The 18,805-nt window shown below is 41.4% G+C and overlaps 1 protein-coding gene across 1 annotated transcript; it reads right to left on the bottom strand.

The window, feature by feature from the left end:
* Nucleotides 1-5,272: 5,272 nt before the first annotated feature.
* On the bottom strand, nt 5,273-18,570 carry LOC134516482 (NELL2-interacting cell ontogeny regulator 1-like). The gene is made up of 4 exons (XM_063336700.1): nt 18,434-18,570; nt 16,117-16,253; nt 14,234-14,322; nt 5,273-9,633 (listed from the first exon to the last, which is right to left on the bottom strand). The coding sequence occupies exons 2-4, from the start codon at nt 16,238-16,240 to the stop codon at nt 9,562-9,564; spliced, it is 285 nt and encodes a 94-aa protein (XP_063192770.1). The 5' UTR covers nt 16,241-16,253; nt 18,434-18,570; the 3' UTR covers nt 5,273-9,561.
* Nucleotides 18,571-18,805: the final 235 nt, after the last annotated feature.

Raw genomic sequence — 18,805 nt, 5'->3', positions numbered from 1 at the left:
AATAATGGTAGAAGAACGTACAAGACAAAAGTCACTCTCACCACCCAGTAAATTGCTGAACTGGCACCTGTCCTGAGCAGTGATCACAAGTACCCCACTCCCCTTGGCTACCCCCATTTATATACTCAGCATGACGTCTATGGTACAGAACATTCCATTGGCCATTCCATCATTCTATCTATGCTCCTTATCAGCTTCTATGGGAAGCTGAAAAAAGCCTGTGACTAATATTAACATCACCTGACAACAACTAAAACAATATGCATTATTGACATTCCTTTCATAACAAATCTGAAACACAGCAACCACTAGAAAAAAAAAAATTAACTCTATCCCAGCTGAAACCAGGACAGTTAATTGAGTTCATGCCTAGAAAGTGATACAGGGCTTAGCATCTATTTTATCTGCCAAGCAAAATAAGGTGAACTAGTAACCAGGACCCTAACACAACTAACACCAGTGAACAACAGGCTGCCCAGGGAAGTGGTGGAATCGCCATCCCTGGAGGTATTTAAAAGATAGGTAGATGTGGTACTTAGGGGCATCATTTAGTAGTGGGTTTGGCAGTGTTAGGTTGATGGTTGGACTTGATGATCTCAAAGGTCCCTTCCAATCTATATGATTCTATGATTCTACGATTCTACGATTTAGCAGAAATTTGCTTTTGTTACATACGCTCGTAGGTTTCTGCCAGGTCACTTTTCTGGGTTTCAATCTGCTCTTTTTACTCAGAGCTATCACTAGACCTACCTCAGGATATTTAAAGAATCAACTAAAGGAGTCACCATCAGCAATTGTTGCTGAGAGCTCAGGGAAGATGTGAGTTATACCAGCCATGGAAAAGGGTAAATGCAGTGACTATCTTTAAAAGGGGGAAGAGAAACTGGAAAATGACACACAAACCAGTTTCCCGTCAATCCCTGGGAACGTTTTAGAAGTAATAATCCCACTGACAGTTTGTAAGCATTTGGAAAACAAGAACCGGAGTTGCAAATCATAGGTATTTGGCAAGAATCAAGTCAAACCTGTTTAGTTGCCTTCTGTGGCATGGTAACAGGCATTGCAGGTAGGGAAAAGCCAAATTTAATCAACTTCAGGAAGATTTCTGATGCTGTGTCACAAAGCATTGTCAGAAGCAAACTAAGGTAACTGCTCTGAGGCCAGCAAAACTGGCTGGGTCTCTGCTGAGAGTCACTGTCACCATGAAAAGATATATCACATTGGGTCGGCAGACACTCACTTAGGTCAAGGGTTATTCAGGGTTTCATTAGTCAGGTGGATAATGAATAAGCAAAGTGGTAATTTAAGATGTAACATCAGCCTGGGAGGTTATAAGCGGTGCTGGAGGAGAGGACTAGGATTCTAAATCATACAGACAAGTTGAAGAAAAGGGTCTAAAAACAGAATAAAATTTTAGAAGGATGGGAACAAGGTGCTACACTTCATGAGGAATAACCAACGGCTCATATTTAGAATGGGGAACAGCAGATTAAGTGGCACTTCTACAATGGAGCCAGGGAGTCATGAGCTGAAATCAGACTACAATATTCTGTCATTGCCAAAAAAATGCAATTATACTGGGATATATTAACAAAAAGTGCAAGAGTTTAGACTGCCTTTAGCAGAAGGTCTGAGCTGTAGTACTGCATTTGGTTTGGTCACTGCAGTACTAGGAACTAGCAGAGACACCAACAGCAGCAGAAATAACCAGAGATTTAAATTGCATCAAGGAGGCACCACCAAAGCCCCTGGAAAACTTCTTAATAATAGGGATGGCACCGGGATGGATTGCCTGTGAAAGACAGGGCAATATTTAAGCCTGTAGGTATAAATTAGACATCATTTGGGAATGTCATTGGGATAGTTGACCTTGCGTAAAGACGAGGGACGGACTGGGTGATTTCTTATGGATACCTTTCCCTTTCTGTTTTTCACGATTCTATGATTACAAGAATCATTTTGCTTCCCAGGCTCTGTGTTGTAATTTCAGCATAAACACAGACACCCCTGGGAGAAATGCATTGCCCTTGTGCAGCATCTGAACTTCACACTAACTATTTCTCCTTCCTCAGTTATCCGTGCAAAGGCAATGTTTTTCCGGTCTAAGCAAGTATGATGGCTAGAGAACATTCCCATTGGGATGGGTCACTGATAAAGGAATTCAGAGACATTTGGCTGCTGGGCAGCTGCCTGGGCCCACAGCTTCTTAGTTCTCCTTTAAATTATTTCACAGTCTTACAGATGAATTGAGAGGTGAGTGGCTGGTGCACTGTGGATGTTTCAGCCCATAAACAGAATGAATTGTATTGTCTTTTTTTCTGACAGCCATCTCAGGCCCTGAGAACAACTGAAAATTAAAACATCCTATACTTGTCCCTTATGCCATGAGATAACTATTCACCTTTGCTTGGTGGTTCCGTATCATCTTTAAACACTACGTTGGAGGTTTGCTGGGGAAAAAAATGTCTCCCTCACAAAATGACAAATTTGTTCTTGGCATCATTGCTCGACAAGTTCCTCATCTTAGAGCTTCCTGGAAACCCTTCAAGAATCCAACCACAAGCTGAACCCTGGCCAGACTATGAGGATTCGAGACACTGCAGCTCTCCCAACTAAGTCCATGCAACACTGCAAAACAGGGATATGGCTGCAGATAGGGAGTGTGACAGAAACTTAGCACCAAGATCCTTTAATGCAGAAACTAGTCAACACCAAGAGGCCTCTTCCGACACAGTGTAAGATGTGGGAAAGCATCCAGGCTTGAACAGTTCTCCAAAAATCAGCTGAAGCCAAGTGTGACAAGCATCTTTAAACACCTTCTAAAGCCTAGAATGCTTTCTGCTACACAGGAGGGGCTGCTGTCAAGCTCTGGTGAAATGAAGGTCAGTTCAGGCTTTTGGTTCCAAGAAAAAGTAAGGACCACTGGCAAAATACCAGTTTTCCTAGTTTATATCGAGGTTTGCATTTGAGTGCTGGAAATCCAGCAACTGATCATTGTGCTAGACATGGGGTAGACTTACAGCATGGGCAAGTGGTGTGTACTGTTTGTGTACACTCAGTCTGAATGCTGCGTACAGTGAAACCGAACCCTGCTACTGTCAGTCTTATCCCTGTCTAGGAAGATATAAGCGTATAATTTTTTACTTGCCAGAGAGTTGTGTGTAAAAATCCCTTCTGAATTCATGTGTTCAGAGGGCAGTTGATGTTCAGGAAGAACCTGTTGTGGTTTTTTTTAAGTGCTGGGGTTTGGGCACATTATTCTGTGGCAACCAAAAGCAGAGTAACAAAAGTCACAGACAGTTCTCCTCGGTACAGTTTGTACGTGTATAGAGAAAGGGGTGGTGAGGAGAACTCATTTTATTTTAGAAACGCTATTGACTTCTAGGACGTGGTTCAACCTTGCATGGGTAAAATACAATTTGATTTTACATTGTATATAAAATAAACCATACTTTAAATGTGCAATATACCAGCTGTCGAAAGGCATTTGAACGTTGTTCAGTTCCCACTTCAATGCAAGATTAAATTGTGCATTAGCTATATACAGTGCTGTTGGCTGAAACCAGATACTTGTCACAAGCTGGATGCTTTATTACAGTGTAGATAGAGTCCAGGGCAAACGTAAGAGCTGCTCAGGCAAGAAAGCATGTGTATCAAATTTACTGCATGGATGAAGTTCTGCCCTTTAAGTGGGGAAGAGAAATAACCCATGACGCCCAGAGCTTCGAAAATCAACTTAGAGCACTAAAGATGGCCTCCAACGAAAGCCTTGACTATAAGCATTCACAAATGCTGGTAACTTTGATTCTGGTCCCAAGTTTGTGTCTCTCCCCAGCCCCTATATTAAACTGAAAAATTTCAGCCTGAAACCATGGTAATCTTTTTAGGTTGTGGTTGAGAGATGAATACATATAACCTCATTAAACCTGGTATCACTGGGAACTTTAAAGTCTGTTGGGATTTATGCAAAGGAAAATGCACAGTTTCACCAAGCTCATTGCAGAAGCCACACAAAATGACAGATTTTGTCAATATTGTTTGCCTAAATGAGCATTGATTTGATCAAAAATTAGTCCAGATTGGACATTAACATGTATTTTATGTTCCCATGTCTTTCCATTAATTTGGACTAGACACAATTCTTTTATACGGAAAAGCTCCTACAGTTTCTATTTTGTAGAAAAGCCCCTTAGATAAATATCCTTACACACATCAAAATGTGATGCTATAAACGTTCTTTGCACTTAAAGCTAAATAGAAACTGTGTTTTGTCTCTACTTTCTCTAACAATTAACACAAGACCCTAAATGCAACAACTGACACTTCACAGAGCAAAAAAATCCCAGTGATGTTATTCCTTCATTTCTCTGTCAGTGGTACCTACCGGCTTTTGAATAGCCAAATATTTTATGGAGTTTAGGAATAAAATAAAGGAATAGGGCAAAAATAAAATTCTAATCTTAAAAAAAAAAAACAAACCAAAACCAACAAAAAACCAAACGATCAATGCTTAGAAAACACCTAACAATTTTAAATAACTCAGGGTTGAGGCTGCCATTCTGTTTTCCTGAGCATGAACATGAAGTGCTAAACACAGCTATAAATGCACACACAGAGAATATTCAGATCCCACCCCAAAACAAGAACTTGAACGCTGGTCTCCCTTGAAACCTGCATCCTGCTTACCCGGTGAAACACTAAATTCACACCACCAGTCAGCAGTCTTTCCAGTTGATTTGGACTCTCAAAGAAGAGTGAAGCTATATAAAGAATAATGAGAGAGTTGCCAGTCCTGTTCCATTTTCAGACTCTATTGACAAAGAGAACAACCTACAGCTTTGTCACATAAATGACCAGAGAAGTGCAGAATCACTTACTTTGATTTAAACAGCAAAAGGAGCTCAAGGCTAATGAAGACAAGCTGATATGTTAGTAGGTTGTCAGCAAGTGCATGGTTCAGAGCAAAAATCAAATAACGACAGCCTTGACTATCAGGAAAGAAAAGTGTAGGCAGACTAATGTAGGCAGACTAATTTCCTTTCTTGTAGCATCCATGCCTCAAACTCTTTTTCTTATGTTTTAAGCCACTTTTTAAAATTCAGGATCTTAAAGGCCTTGAAAATACCATCTCTGCCACTCCCCATCTCTACGAAGTTACAGTCAGAACAGCAAGCTGGAGTGAGAAGGCTAAGGAATATCTACATGGAGATTAAACTGCAAACCTATGCATAAAAACAAATACTATGCTTGAAACTAGAACACCAGGCCAGCATATTTTACACTGTGGTTTTTATTTAATAAATTCATAACACCTGAAGGTGTGATGGCCACCTTTCAGTGCTATTGACAACTTCTTTGCCCCAGACAGCTTTCAGTGCAGTTAGAAAGCCAGAGACAACCACATAATGTAGTTCACGGAATAAAACAGGACAGTGAGAAGGACGCATGCATGTTCTGATGGACGTATTAAATACATATGAAACAACAGTTTGGATTTAGCAGGGACTTTTGTATTGGATTTTGAGGAGAAAAAATGCACTTCTTGTAGGAGGCACAGCGGCACTTTTAAGTATGATGGGAAGAGAAAGCCTGTTTGTACTAACACTTTCTGTTTTACATGTTAAAAATGTCAGAGGGCAGAGAAAATACTGTATGCATAGATGAAGAGGGACAAGAGACAAAATAGCGCCAGAACCACCAAAGACACGGTACCATAAGTCTGGAAGAGATTTCCCAGCTCAGCAGCATGACCACAGTAACATACAATCAGTTTCAGACATTTTTCACATGCACAAGTGGTTGCTACTCACAAGTGGATTGCTGCAAGATTTCTTTATGGCACAGGAGAATTGATCTGCTCATCCAATGGCCAGCACAAAGGGCTCCCTTCAAAAAGGAGCCTTCTCCCTTTGGAGTGGTCTCTGCAATGTACTGGGCTGCAGAACCAAAGCCATGAGCCTAATTAATGGTGCCCTGTCCGTGGGCAATGGGGAAACCCAGAACTTCAAGACTTTCTAAAAATATTTGTTTCTAAGGGGTAACAAGGAGTGGCTTTCTGGAGCACCGGGAGGTTTGCTTTATGAATTTGAGAAGCAGCTCATTTCTACACATAAGAACAACCGCACCAGATTGCACCACAGATCCTTCTGAGGCCAATATCTCATCCTTAGCACTGAACAATAAGAAATGTGTAGGGAAAAATATATACCCAGGTCAACTACGACGTCTTCCTACAACACTGTTAACCTGCAAGAACTGGTGGTTTAGGGACCTCCTGAATCAAAGTTGCTGTTTTTATATTTAACAGTTTGCAATAGGATTTTCAGGCATGAGTCTGAACAGATGCTTTTTAAACACATGTAAATTTTTAACATCAGCAACATCCTGCAATGAGGAATTCCACAACTGAAACATGCAATAGGTCAAGAGCTTCACTCTCCTATTTGCTCTGACCCTGCCTCCAGCTGGTTCTGTTCAAGGCATCCCACTTCTTGTTTGGGAAGGGACAGCAAACAGTCATTTTCTGGTCACTCATGGTTTTATAAAATTCTATCATCTCCTTCTTCAGTCATCTCTGTCTAGACTGAAGACTCCTAGTCCGTACATTACTTTGGATTACCCTAGCTGCTTTTGTCAGCAGTTTATTTGGTTCTGCTGTATTCTTTTGCTCTATAAAAACGGCCTTGACTCCTCTCACTGTGTCATATTAAACCCTGAGTTTACATATTCAAATCCTTCAAAAGTTTCTGTTCACTTGCCCAGAACAGATATTCTGTTTGCTGGGCGCAATTCCCTGACCTCCCTGACAATCGCTTTTTAGAACTGGTGACATATTAGCTGTCTTCTGCTCTCCTGCTATTTTCATGGTTTTGAACAAGAGGTAACACAGAACAGTCATTCAACTAAACGAAAATAGGTAAGGTGGGCTTTAAAGGAGCATACAGCGATTTCCACTAGGAAATTCCTCATTCTAATGGATCTTCTGCAGACTCAAGGGAATCTTTAATTTTTCAGATGCTGAGGAAGAGAATGAGAAAGTTATTCCCCTCCTGGCTGCTTTCTCTTGGGGCAACAGCTAGCATGTCCTGTGATTCACTACCCCAGTTCTGGCAATGTGAATCAGAAGGTAGGGGTGTAGCAAAATGACTGAAGGAAAGTATTTCCATGTGGTCAGATTTTCTTTTGCTCAAGCCAATGTCTGTGCAGACACCAAGGGAAAAATTCACCAAGATTTACAGGTGTTTCCAGGTGTGTCAGAACATCTTATTACTCAATGCCTGGCAAAACCAGCAGCTGACCATGGCTGGGTTCCTGTCCACACATATAAAAAGCTGGTGAGCTTACCGCAACCTGGTGGACAGTCCACAGACTAACTCAGCTTTGGGAGCAGAGTTTTCACCATTGAACTGTTCTGGGACTTCTTCCCAATTCTGCAGTGGGAATGTTGGTTGGTGTTCACTCACTCCTTGGTAAACTGGAATGCCGCTCATTGTTCCCGCAGTGCTGCCAGCAGAATCTAAAGGGACCACCGACCTGAGGAGTACTAGCCCCACTGCCCACACTTGCAGTGACTATATGCAGAGTCATCAGGATGGGAGGGACAGGGATTCAGCAAGAAATCCCTGGGCCTAGAGAGAAGCGTGAATGGAGGTTGCACTGGAGAGGAGAGCCAAGGCAGGTCCAGAGCAAAGCCTCTGAACAAAGCCAAGCTAGAACAAGATTGGGAAGACCCAACTGCAGCAAAAGCCGACCAGCTTTGAGATGCCATTCTGCTACAGCCAGGATCAGCTGAAGCCCTCCAAAGGAAGCCTTGCTCCAAGAAGCAAACGGTCTGCCATGCATGAGTGAAAGACTGCTCTCCCTTCCCACTCTCTGGGAGTGGAGCTACAGGTGAGGATTGCAGTTTCTCGTATTTTGCCCAGCAGCTGGATATGAGCAGTGCCAGTGCTTCTGTGCTGTGTGAACAGGCTTAGGAAAAAAACACACAGCACAGGTGCTCCTTGTGGGAATTTGAAAAAATAACAGCAGAATCCCCTCTCTAGTTCACTTGGAGCTCCTGTGCTGGCCTATGTCCTGGTCCCATGCAGAAAGGCATGCTGCAGCTCTCAGTGTGCAGGAATTGCTTTTCCAAGTGCTGGACAGGTCTGGTGAGCCACTGACGCTGTCTATAATGTTCCTCTGCTCCCCCAGCTGTTTGTTACCATACCTACAGCTGCACTGGCAGAGCAGCAATTATATTTCATCTCTCATCCCCTTCCAGCAAAGTCCCACCGGTTTAGTTACAGAAGTAAGGCCGCAGGCAGGCACCTCTTCCAAATTTAGCTGAAGACGTTTTGGCCTTCAGATGTCCACCTCCCATCCACTTCCTAAGCCAGGTTAGCACCCCACAGCCCCACTGCTGGAATGGTTTGATACAGCTCTAAATCACGGCAAAAAAACTCAGAGCATCTACTCAAACTGCTCAGCCTAATTCAGACTTGTGGGTGGACACATATCTTAGAATAAAGTGGTAGAGTTGAGGATAAAAATAACCTCAGCTTTCAGGTGCACAAGTCTGTCTTCATGCCTGAAACAAAAAGAGCAGCCTTCAAAGGCAACTACAGGGAAAGACCAAAACATTCAGAGTTCAGTCCACCGCAGAATGGACCAAATATGCATGACCTAACCACTGTGTTTCATCTTAAGTAAAATAAATACCTTCTCATGAAGAAACTTCTTGGTGCTGCACGGAGCTGGTAACTTTCCTTCAATGTGATGCTGAGCAGTTGCTGGTGGTAGCATTTGGTACAACCAGAACTGGCAAGGCTGCCTAGTCATGCCCTTATTCTCCTTCTTTTACTATACCCATTTGACCTGCTAAGATAAAGCTATTTAGGATACAGTGGGTTAAGAGTGGAGTGTCTGGGGAAGGAGGGGAAGAAACTAAGGATTTTAATTAAAGAAGACAATACTCTTATGCATAAAAGTCAGCAGTAAGATACAAACTGTTTTGGTCCAAGTACAGCACATATATACCTCCTCATGACACGTACCTCATTACAGCTGACAGAACTACAACATGCCTGAACGTGGTCACAGTGCAGATAACAAACAGAAAATACTTCCATCATCTTTAATATACAGGTAAAGCCTACAGAGACCACAACTCCTTGTCTCAATATAACTGGGTAAGTTGCCACAGAGATATATTAATTTTAGAGACAAAAAACAGCTGCAAGTGTCTCTAGACCACTGCTGGTCATATTTATCTTGTGGGTTACACTTGGTCAACTCTGATTTAAAAATCAAAGCAGGTCAATTTCCCCCTGACTCTAATATCAAGTAACAGATTTACTGAACTAAGCCCTTACTGGCAACCCAGTGGATATTAAAAGAGGGTACTATTTAAAAAAAAAAAAAAAAAAAAAACAGAACAGACAAATACGTAAGACACAACCCCCCAGTTTCCTCAGTTCATTGAGGCATACATGCTTGCAACACGAACTCCATAAAGCTGTATTTTATACAGCTGCCTTTTAAAAACCGCTGAACAGGTGATACTCCTTAGCTGGCCTCCAGGATTCAGTTCAGCAGATTTGCAGTTACACAGTCGCACAGATTTCTCTTTTCCACCTGAAGAAGCAGAGTTTCTGTCTATAAGAGGGGGGAAGAAAAGCAACATCAAAAAACAAGCATCAGTGCTGTAAAACTAATTAGCTTCCAAAGAAAAGTCAGCTTTACTTTTGTTCTAAGAGGCTTGAGGTAACATTCAGAGTTATTGCTTACTGCTCTGCAAAATAATTTAGCTTTTGCATTATTAATTGACACACCAACATACCAATACTTTCTGTGACTGTGAAATTCAGTCTAGTACACATTCTTGTTTTTTGCATTAGTACATTCAATAAATGTCTAGATGTTGTTATTCGTTTTTCTTACAATCTTACTTCAGCTGCACAAACTGGAGTGTAAGCTCTCAAGTTCAGGAGAGGCTTAAAAAAAAAAATCCCAAAACCTACCAGAAATTCTCTTTTTACTTAAAAAACAGACACAAAGGATTAAATTTAGAGTATTACAGCCTAGACTCACTGATGAAAGTTATACAGGGAAAGTGAGGCATAATTTACCTCTGTTTTAACTTCTGTTTTGCTGTTCATGTTGTTAATATGCTGTTGGGGCCTGAAATAGACGATAGGTGCTGAGGTGGCATACAACCATCACAGTTCAAACACGTGATGGGATTGCTGGCTTCTTTAAGGAAAGGGGTTGCAAACCAGTGAGAATAGAGGTCCCCCAGCTGACCTGGGATTCATCAACATCAGGAGATCATTACTGCCCACGGGGATTTTCTGGAGCAATGGGAGCGGATTAGGAGCTTCCCAGAACTGGAGCTGGGTATGACCAGGCTGGATGGGGCTTTGAGCAACCTGGTCTAGTGAAAGGTGTCACTGCCCATGTAACTACATGGTCTTTAAGGTCCCTCCCAACTCAAACCACTCTAGGATTCTATGATTGTATGACCAGAAAGGCCTACAACCTCTCGGTTTACTGTGCAAGAAGGGGCTGAGAACAGGGAAGGGACAGCAGGGCTGCATAAGGGAAATATGGGAATCCTTCCTCTCTATCACACACACACTTTGGTTTTCCCGGCTGTTTGAAGCATGTGGATTCAGTAGGTGCACGATGGAGCACAGAGTTGCTTGACATCAACGTCATATCATCATCTCAGTTTGTCTATCATGAGCTGAAGCTGTATCTAAGAATCAGTCTGATCCAAGAGAGGAGTACTACCTTATTGTCACGGGACACACTAGCTGTGGGAAGTTCACTCACCAAATTAATCTCCACGGGTGTAACCAGCTACACAAAAAAAGGGCATTACAAAGACAACCAGCTCTAAATGCCAGTGAAATCCATCCTTAATCTGCCTGTTCTGTGATTTTTATATGAGATGGAATTGCCATGTGATTAAAGGCTGTGTTTTAAAAGCTGTGTTATCCACCGACCCACATCAGCTAAAGGCACTTAGAGCAGATATGGGCTGATGCATCCTGCTTACTACCTGCCGCCTTAGTACAAGAAAAGCTATCTACTGGTCAGGATTTTTCCTCAGCTGACAAATCACTAGACACAACCCTGTGGTACTATATCAAATCACATATCACTTTTGATCATTTCAGCTACCCTGCAAGACTGAAAAGATCTGATCAGACTTTGCTAATCACCTAAAAGACACTTAATCACCACCTTCTAACCATCTCCTTGACACCATTTGCAATCATTTGAATAAGGGAGGTTGACAGGCTACCAACAGCTTTGGATTTAAGCCCTAAGGCTGCTTACCATCTTACATATCTTTAATAACATTTTCAAGCCTTTGTTTTTACTTTCACAGGCACATCTAACTTAATGTGCTTTGAACATTCCAAATAACCATTGACAGTTTAGAAAGGAATAAAGTACAAAATGAATGGCACTAAATACAACTTTGCTGACTGTTTTGTGAGCGTGATCACAAAGCCATTTGCACAGAGATGTGTTAGTAACCCTTGGTGGGTTAAAGCATGTTTGAAAAAAAATAAAAATAAACCACCCGAAAAACAAACAGGGCAGGGTACAGATTCTGAACCTACAAAAAGACTGGTAAGTTCCAGCTAAAAATGCAGTTCCTGAGCTCTTTGGAGTTGTAATGCAATGTCCGCTGGTTAACTCTGAAAAATGTGTTGGAATTTTGAAAATAAGTATCTATAGTGCAAACTTACAGTGAACTGTGTAGCCCACGGATGGGATTTGTTTCACGCGATTTGTTTCACAGGATTTGTTTTATGGCCTGCTCCCTGCTGGTCTCTGTCTTGAGCAGCTTTTAGATGCAGTAAGGAGCTGGCTGTGAACTGGCTGAATGGTTTTGATGGTAGCAGCTCCCTCCTAGCAGCACAAGAACCGTCTCCGTAGTTCATGATCAGAGCTGCACCTGCCATATACTGTACTTTGGCTGAGTGGAGAATCACAGATAGCCCCAGAAAACGTTGCTCAGACTTGGTTACTGCTGTTAATACAAATAATCCAACCTTCAGCCTGCTCCAAGGAGCCAGCAGCAATGAAAGGGTGGAAAACAGTATGTGGGGGGGCAAACAGATCTGGTATGTGCATGGGTAGTAGCCAGCATCTCAGAGGTGGTCTCTGATCCTTCTCTTACCGCACGAGTGAAATGAAGCCAGCCTGTCAATCAGTAAGTGATCATCACATCAGTATAGGTTACAAGCATGTCTAGTCTTGTAAAAGGAAGCAGATACAGCCTATGGCCCCCATAAAAGGTTATGTGACCTACGCTAGAGTCAGTCTGCTGTGTGAGACCCCATGCAGATCAACACAGGGCCTAATTAAATGAGAGAACTCTTGAGTTGTGCAATAAAACTATATGGTTTCCCCTGTACAGAACCGTAGGGTGAGATTTGCAGGAGGAGTTAAATGGGAATTTCCTCTCTAATCTTTTGGGAATCCATCCCCCTCCAACACAGTTAGGAGCTGCTTAGTCATCATCTATAAATCTTGCCTGCAAACAAAAGAGATTTTCAAGGAAATTAGTGTCTCCAGGGGGAATATTAACAAAGGGACTTGTATTTTCGGGGACAGAAACATTTGCCTCACTAAGCAGCAAAACACACTAAAATAGTCAAATGTAAAATATATATGTGGCTGAAAGTAATTGTCTTAAAACTCCCAGTTTGCATCAAATTGGGCCACAGAAGAATAAAACTAAGAATTGAAACACTGTAGAAGGCAGTTCCAAGAAGTTCTGAACTATCAAATATTTCCATGTCTTTTGAAGATGTAGGCAGAATTCCTAGCTTAATGAATGGAATAGGCCTGTCCTAGTCCAGAAGCACTGAAGGATCTCAATATGGATTAAATTATTTAGATTTCAAAGTGATAAGGAAGAGAAAGGTCTGTTTTGATGAGAATATATCATGGAGCCACATTTTTAGGCTTGCTGTCAAATTTACAACTGTGAAAGTCAATAATAGGACATTCCTCTCAACTGAACCTTTTTTATATCCTCCTTTCCTCTCCTTGGCTGTCTTTTATTTTTATTTTTTAAAAGTATTAAAATACAGTTATCATCTTTGGAGCTTTTATTGCTGCTTCTGCTTTGGACATCTGTAGTTTATAAAGCTTTTCTCTTGGTCTGCAAGCTGTAGGTGTCATGAAGGTCACTGCTACAGCCAGACAACCAGAGAAGATTTTAGTAGTTGAGGTATTTTTGAATAGATTTAGAAAATCTGTCAAAAAGTTCAAAGGTTTGTAAAAGAAAGAAAAGGTGTGCTAGAACCACTTTACAGCACAATCCGAACATCTTGTTTGGGCTGTATACAGTGCTCAGCAGATGTATTCAGTAACAAGATTTCTCCATGAAGGAGCCCAAAATACATTTGACCTGTAATTATTGAACAGATTTTGTTTAACTGTAAATGTGCTACATACCAATCTGGTTCTGCTGGAATATTCGTTTGGTTTTTGTAGTATGTCACAATTCAAGGCATCTTCATTCCTGCACCTGCATTTTCAGCTAAGCTCATGGACCCTGCTCGAAGTTACCTCAAACTGTTCTTCAAAGATGCCCGTTCGCAGGCTTTGAACTGTGAACAACCGTGACCATAGATTACAATAGCAAAAAAGTTTGAGTGCCTTCTGTTGAAAAACCCGTGCAAGACTGTAGATACAGCACTTCAGCCAAAGGGTTTGCAGGAGGTGGGGAATAAGCTACCCTCCTGACACACCGCTATCTGCCAGCAGCTGGGATACAGCAGGTCACAGATTGCAGGTTGCAGTAGCAAGAGACAGATTCAACTTCCTTACAGAAGGAAGATACCAATCTTGGCAAATTCTCCACACTGACTGCAAGCCAAACAAGTTTCATTCCCTATGCTGTTCTACTTTGTGGCATTTTTCATCATTACAGAGTCAGAGCAATGTAAAAAGTATCTACGAGATGATGTTTCCTCCTTTAGCCTCTCCCCAGGGGCAAAAGCATGTGCGGGGAAGTATTTTATTTTAGTAGACTTTTTGTTTGAGCTGGCTCTCTCCTTTGGGGTAATAAATATAAATCATGCTCTCACCTTACTTGCCCTAACATAAAAACAAAGGTGTGCGCTCAGCATTTGGAATGAAAATAGCAGCACTAATGTCTGTAACTTTCATCCACAGCATTTTTTCCATATTAATTAAATAAAAAAGATACTGAATCTGTCCTTACCCGTGTGTCCAGATTATATGCTGTCTTCTTTAAATCCTGCAGAGCTCTCTGCATGAACTCAAATGCATGGCAATCAACACAGGGACGACCTAGGAGAGCATTTAGTAGAGTATTTAGTAGAGAATCATGACTATATGACATGAAGTATTAAGTCGAAGGAATAAGCAGTGATTTTGAGTATGAGGAAGAGTTACAGAAAAGAGTCCACAGAGTGAGTATTGATGTATGTACTCTTGAACAATGTAGGTTATTGTAAATGGTCCACCCAGTCTCTCAATGGCAAAAGAATTACTTCAACAAATTTGCATTAAAAATTTTCTTCCTCCTTTATTGCTATTCCCTTCGTCCTTCTCTTGTCACAGTTCATAAACCCTTAACCTAAGTCTTTCATTATGGTCCACTAACCCTGAGCACATTTTCAACCTCATCTTCAGATTTTTCAGATATTTCAGAAACTACCTCTGAAACCATGAACCTGTTCCCTTGAAAATCTTGTCTCCTAATCTCACAAATTTGAGTGCTAAATAGAAAGCTAATGGAATAAAATTTACTACAAAGAAAGATCACTTAGCCTCTAACTTTGAACATGATACAGCTTTGTCCAAAGCTAGTGAAGCAAACAGCAGATAAACACAATGCCCCGTCATTAGTGGGCATTGCTGATAAGCAAAACTGCTGTATTCTGGACTAATTGCAGTGTTTAAGGTAGTATTCCCATATCTAGATATCCAGACAAGGTCACAAGGCCTGCTTTGCCTTGATCATCATGTAACACAAAGCTGTGCCCTAACAGACAGCAGTACTGAAGACAGAACAAATATAGGCGTGATGAAATGTCTTCAAATCATCAGGCTCTACGTATGCTCTTATTTGCTTCTGAATGCCTGTGCCTCTCTGACAACTTCATAGGAAACATTGCGCAAGTAAGAAATTCTGAGTGCAGGTTTAGTTTGCTCTTTGAGGTCTGGTAAGGAAGAAAGGATGAAACTTAGAGTGATGTTGGAAAATCCTGCAGTATCTGTCAGCCTATTTTGCAAACACTTGATATTTGACTGATTACTACATGCCTCTGATAAGCTTCAGTATAAGCTTCCAGCTGATGATCTGTGTGCTAACCAGCAGACAGGAATCCTGCCTGCTGGAGAAAAGGAGTCTGCCAAATTCTTTAACTGGCTTGGAAAAAAAAAAAGAGGTAAAAAATAAACATTGAACAGTATTACAGTCCTCCTCTTTCATTATTGTACCATCACTCAACTTTAGCGTTATTATATATTCACCAGACATAAGAAGAGACAGCATTTTCCACATCAACAACTTGATGCAAGGACCTGCCATCATGCTTATGATGTAAACTAAACCAAACACAGATGATCAAAGGAGAATTAGGTGGTTGAAGGCTGCAGGACTAAGTGTTGACAAAGTGTGCTTTCTTGGCATTTTCATTGTGGTTTTTTTGTAAAAAAAACCAAACCACTGACTTTAATATAGTAGACATTAATAAGAATGAAAAAATATAATGAGCAGTCAATGTCAGTTGAAAAAAGCAAGCCTCAAGAATGTCTTGGAAAAGCAAACAGGGCAATTCCTGGCATAGAAAAGGCTAACACATTGAAAGGGCTGTACAAAAGAGAAGGTACAGAGCAGTGGCAGATTTCAGGTACAAGCAAGACAGTAACAGGCAGGAGATAAGGGTAAGAGAGTGGAGTGGATGCAGGAGAAAACCAGCACTGGTATGCTATCAAGTTGTCATTTTAAAAAATCATAAGCAAGACATGTCCAAAATAAATAGTTTGAATTATTTAGACAAGCTTCAATGATATGAAGTCCTGCAACATTAAAACCACAGTACAAGTTGTATGAGAGGACTGTAGGGTGGTACTTACTTTCAGCTGGTATGGCTGTTCCCGCTTCTTGATCAGATCTAACAGGCTCCATGAGAAGCAGTGCAACCACAAAAACTAAAGGAACTGTAAGGACCACTGTTCTCAGAAGGCAGGGTGCCAGCATCTTGGGTGCTTCTCTGTTTATCAAGAGACACAAACAAGTCAGTAGAGAACATTAGAGATATGAGGGTTTTGTTACAAAGAACTTAATGTTCCTGGTGGCTAAAGCACTGGCATTCTTCCTTTGAAAGCAAAAATAAAATCAAATCTAGAGCATGGACAGAAGTTCTCTCTATTTTTCCAGCAATGCAGACAAAACCCAACTGGTAGAGAATGTCCCTAGACATGAAGAAGAAGATCAGAAGTCCCTAGGCAGTTTGTGGTTTCATTTGCAAGCCAGGATGCCAGCAACTTTGCCTGCTCTGTGCCTCCAACCTTTTTTCTAACTACACAGTCCCAGATCAGCACATGAATATGGACAGCTGTTTCACTGTTAGATTTCAAGATCAAAACTGCAGGGATTATAGAGCTGGCTGAAACAGACCTGAACCTGGAAATGAAGTTTTTACCCACTCGCTTGCTTTACTGATGCACCATCTTTTCACAATATAATAACTAAAGCTAACCATTATCACTAATGACACGCCACACTGGTCATAAAAACTTTCTCCTTTATGAAAGCAGATGAGGGAAAAGACTTTTGTTAAACCTCCACAGATTCATAAGTAGAACTTCTAACAGTAAATGCATCAAAGGTCTTTGACCTTCAGTTTCCCCTCCTCGTCTGGGTTTCAGACCTTTATTTGCAGCCCTCCATTTGTTCCTGAACATCACAACCAGGCCACGCGATGCGCTAAAGACAGGTACAGTCTGGTCCAGCAACACCTCCCCTTTACACAGATTTTGACACACACACACAAAATTTTAATAAGTACACAGGTTTCAAACGAAGTATTTTCTTGATCCAATAGGTAAACTGTTCAGATCAAGAGGGAACACGGGAAACACAGGACTGGCTCAAGCTGCACCTGTCTATGACATAATTCAATCCAAGCCTCAAGGATTCTGGCAAACTGCTAGGGTGGTCCTTAGTTCAGCCAGTTTACCTTTCATTCATGTATGTTCAAATGGAAGAAAGAAGGATTCAAATAAGGTTAATTTGTAGTAAAACAATAAAATCCACGTGAACATTCTCTTTAGCTGAACCCAGGAAAGCAGGACAACACTATCTCTTCTTGATTTTTAAGTCATTGCATACTAAGCAAAAGATGTTGCATAAGAACATCAAATCTGCATGTGCTGAATGCAAGAGTACAGCACACCCCAAACTGGCTTGTATTTCACATTTGGAAGGGCAATAGAGGGAAGCAGGAAAGGAAAGGTATTTCCCCATCTTGTCATAAACACAGACTGGAACAAGCTTGCTCTTCAATATATGCAATCCACCATTTCAGACACAGCTAATCTGAACTTGCAAATTCTGCACAAACACTTGCAGCATGTGCAAACCGGCAATTCATTCAGGAAAGGAGCAGCATTATACACATCCCCTTCCTGTGCACCTCAACCTAAACATAAGAGTAGGGGATGGATCAGAAGCCAGAGGCACACATGTACACGTAGAGTCACAGATATATTTGGGCCCACAGTAAAAAATAGATCTGGTAATGTAATTCCTATAGCCTCAGAACTGGGCTTCCTATCCCTCCCACTGTTTAGAAGTGATCTGATGTGATTCTTTTTCTTATTTCTACAATCCTTAAAATAAAGGGATTAAAATCATAACAAGTGGCTTAGGTTTTCTGTTTAAATTAATGGTGATCTGTAATCAAAGCAAGTACAATCAAAGACACCAGGCTTTGCAACAGGATGTAGCAGTGTCTCCAAGTAACAGTAAATTAGGATAATAGCAGCCTCCTTTGAAAGTACCTAAGGCAGAAGCCTCCTGGTCAGTAGGAGCAGAGGCAATTCTCATAGTTGACTATGAGTGCTAGAAAGGTCCAACAAAACAAAGCAGATACACTGTTAAACTTTTTCAGGGTAACTCACGTATCACCCACCCCAGCATCAATTCAGCTTTGTATGTGAGTCCTGCTGCAAAATTATTGCTCCCCAAGTGCAGCAGTCACCTTAGGCCACATCTAACTACTGCCTCTTAGTTATTCCGTGGGAATTTGCTACCTGCAAGGAATAATCATGACAGGCTTTAAGGGTGGTGTCTCTCTGCAGTTCAATGGGGAACGGAGACAGATCCGTGCACGGACTTCTGTGAAAGAGAAAAGTCACCCCCTCTAACAAAGGAAAAAAATATCAGTACCTGATCTCTCTCTTGTCTTTGTGATGGTCTCTTTGAAATGGCCGCTGCAAACTGCTAACAGAACAAGTGCAGCATTTCTGAGCATGTGCACTGTCTCTTTTTAACCTTCTCTGAAAGAGGTTATTACTATGGGGAGATTTCTGCCATGGCAACAATGCAGAGCACTGCAGCACACAGCACGGATTTAAAGAGGAACAGGCTGTGTCTCCCAGGTCTGGAGAAAGATGCTTCTGCTTTGACATGCAAGTTCCAGCAGTGACTTACCTGCTTTGGCTACAGTTTTTAAAGCCGGGCCATTTGATTCATTTCTCTTGAAGTCTGCTGAATGGTTTTCCCAAAGCCTGCTCAGCTGGATGTGGTGCCTGATTCAAG

This window comes from Chroicocephalus ridibundus, chromosome 5, assembly GCF_963924245.1.
Source record: "Chroicocephalus ridibundus chromosome 5, bChrRid1.1, whole genome shotgun sequence".
Classification (NCBI taxonomy): domain Eukaryota; kingdom Metazoa; phylum Chordata; class Aves; order Charadriiformes; family Laridae; genus Chroicocephalus; species Chroicocephalus ridibundus.
This window is presented reverse-complemented; position numbering and strand designations above follow the sequence as displayed.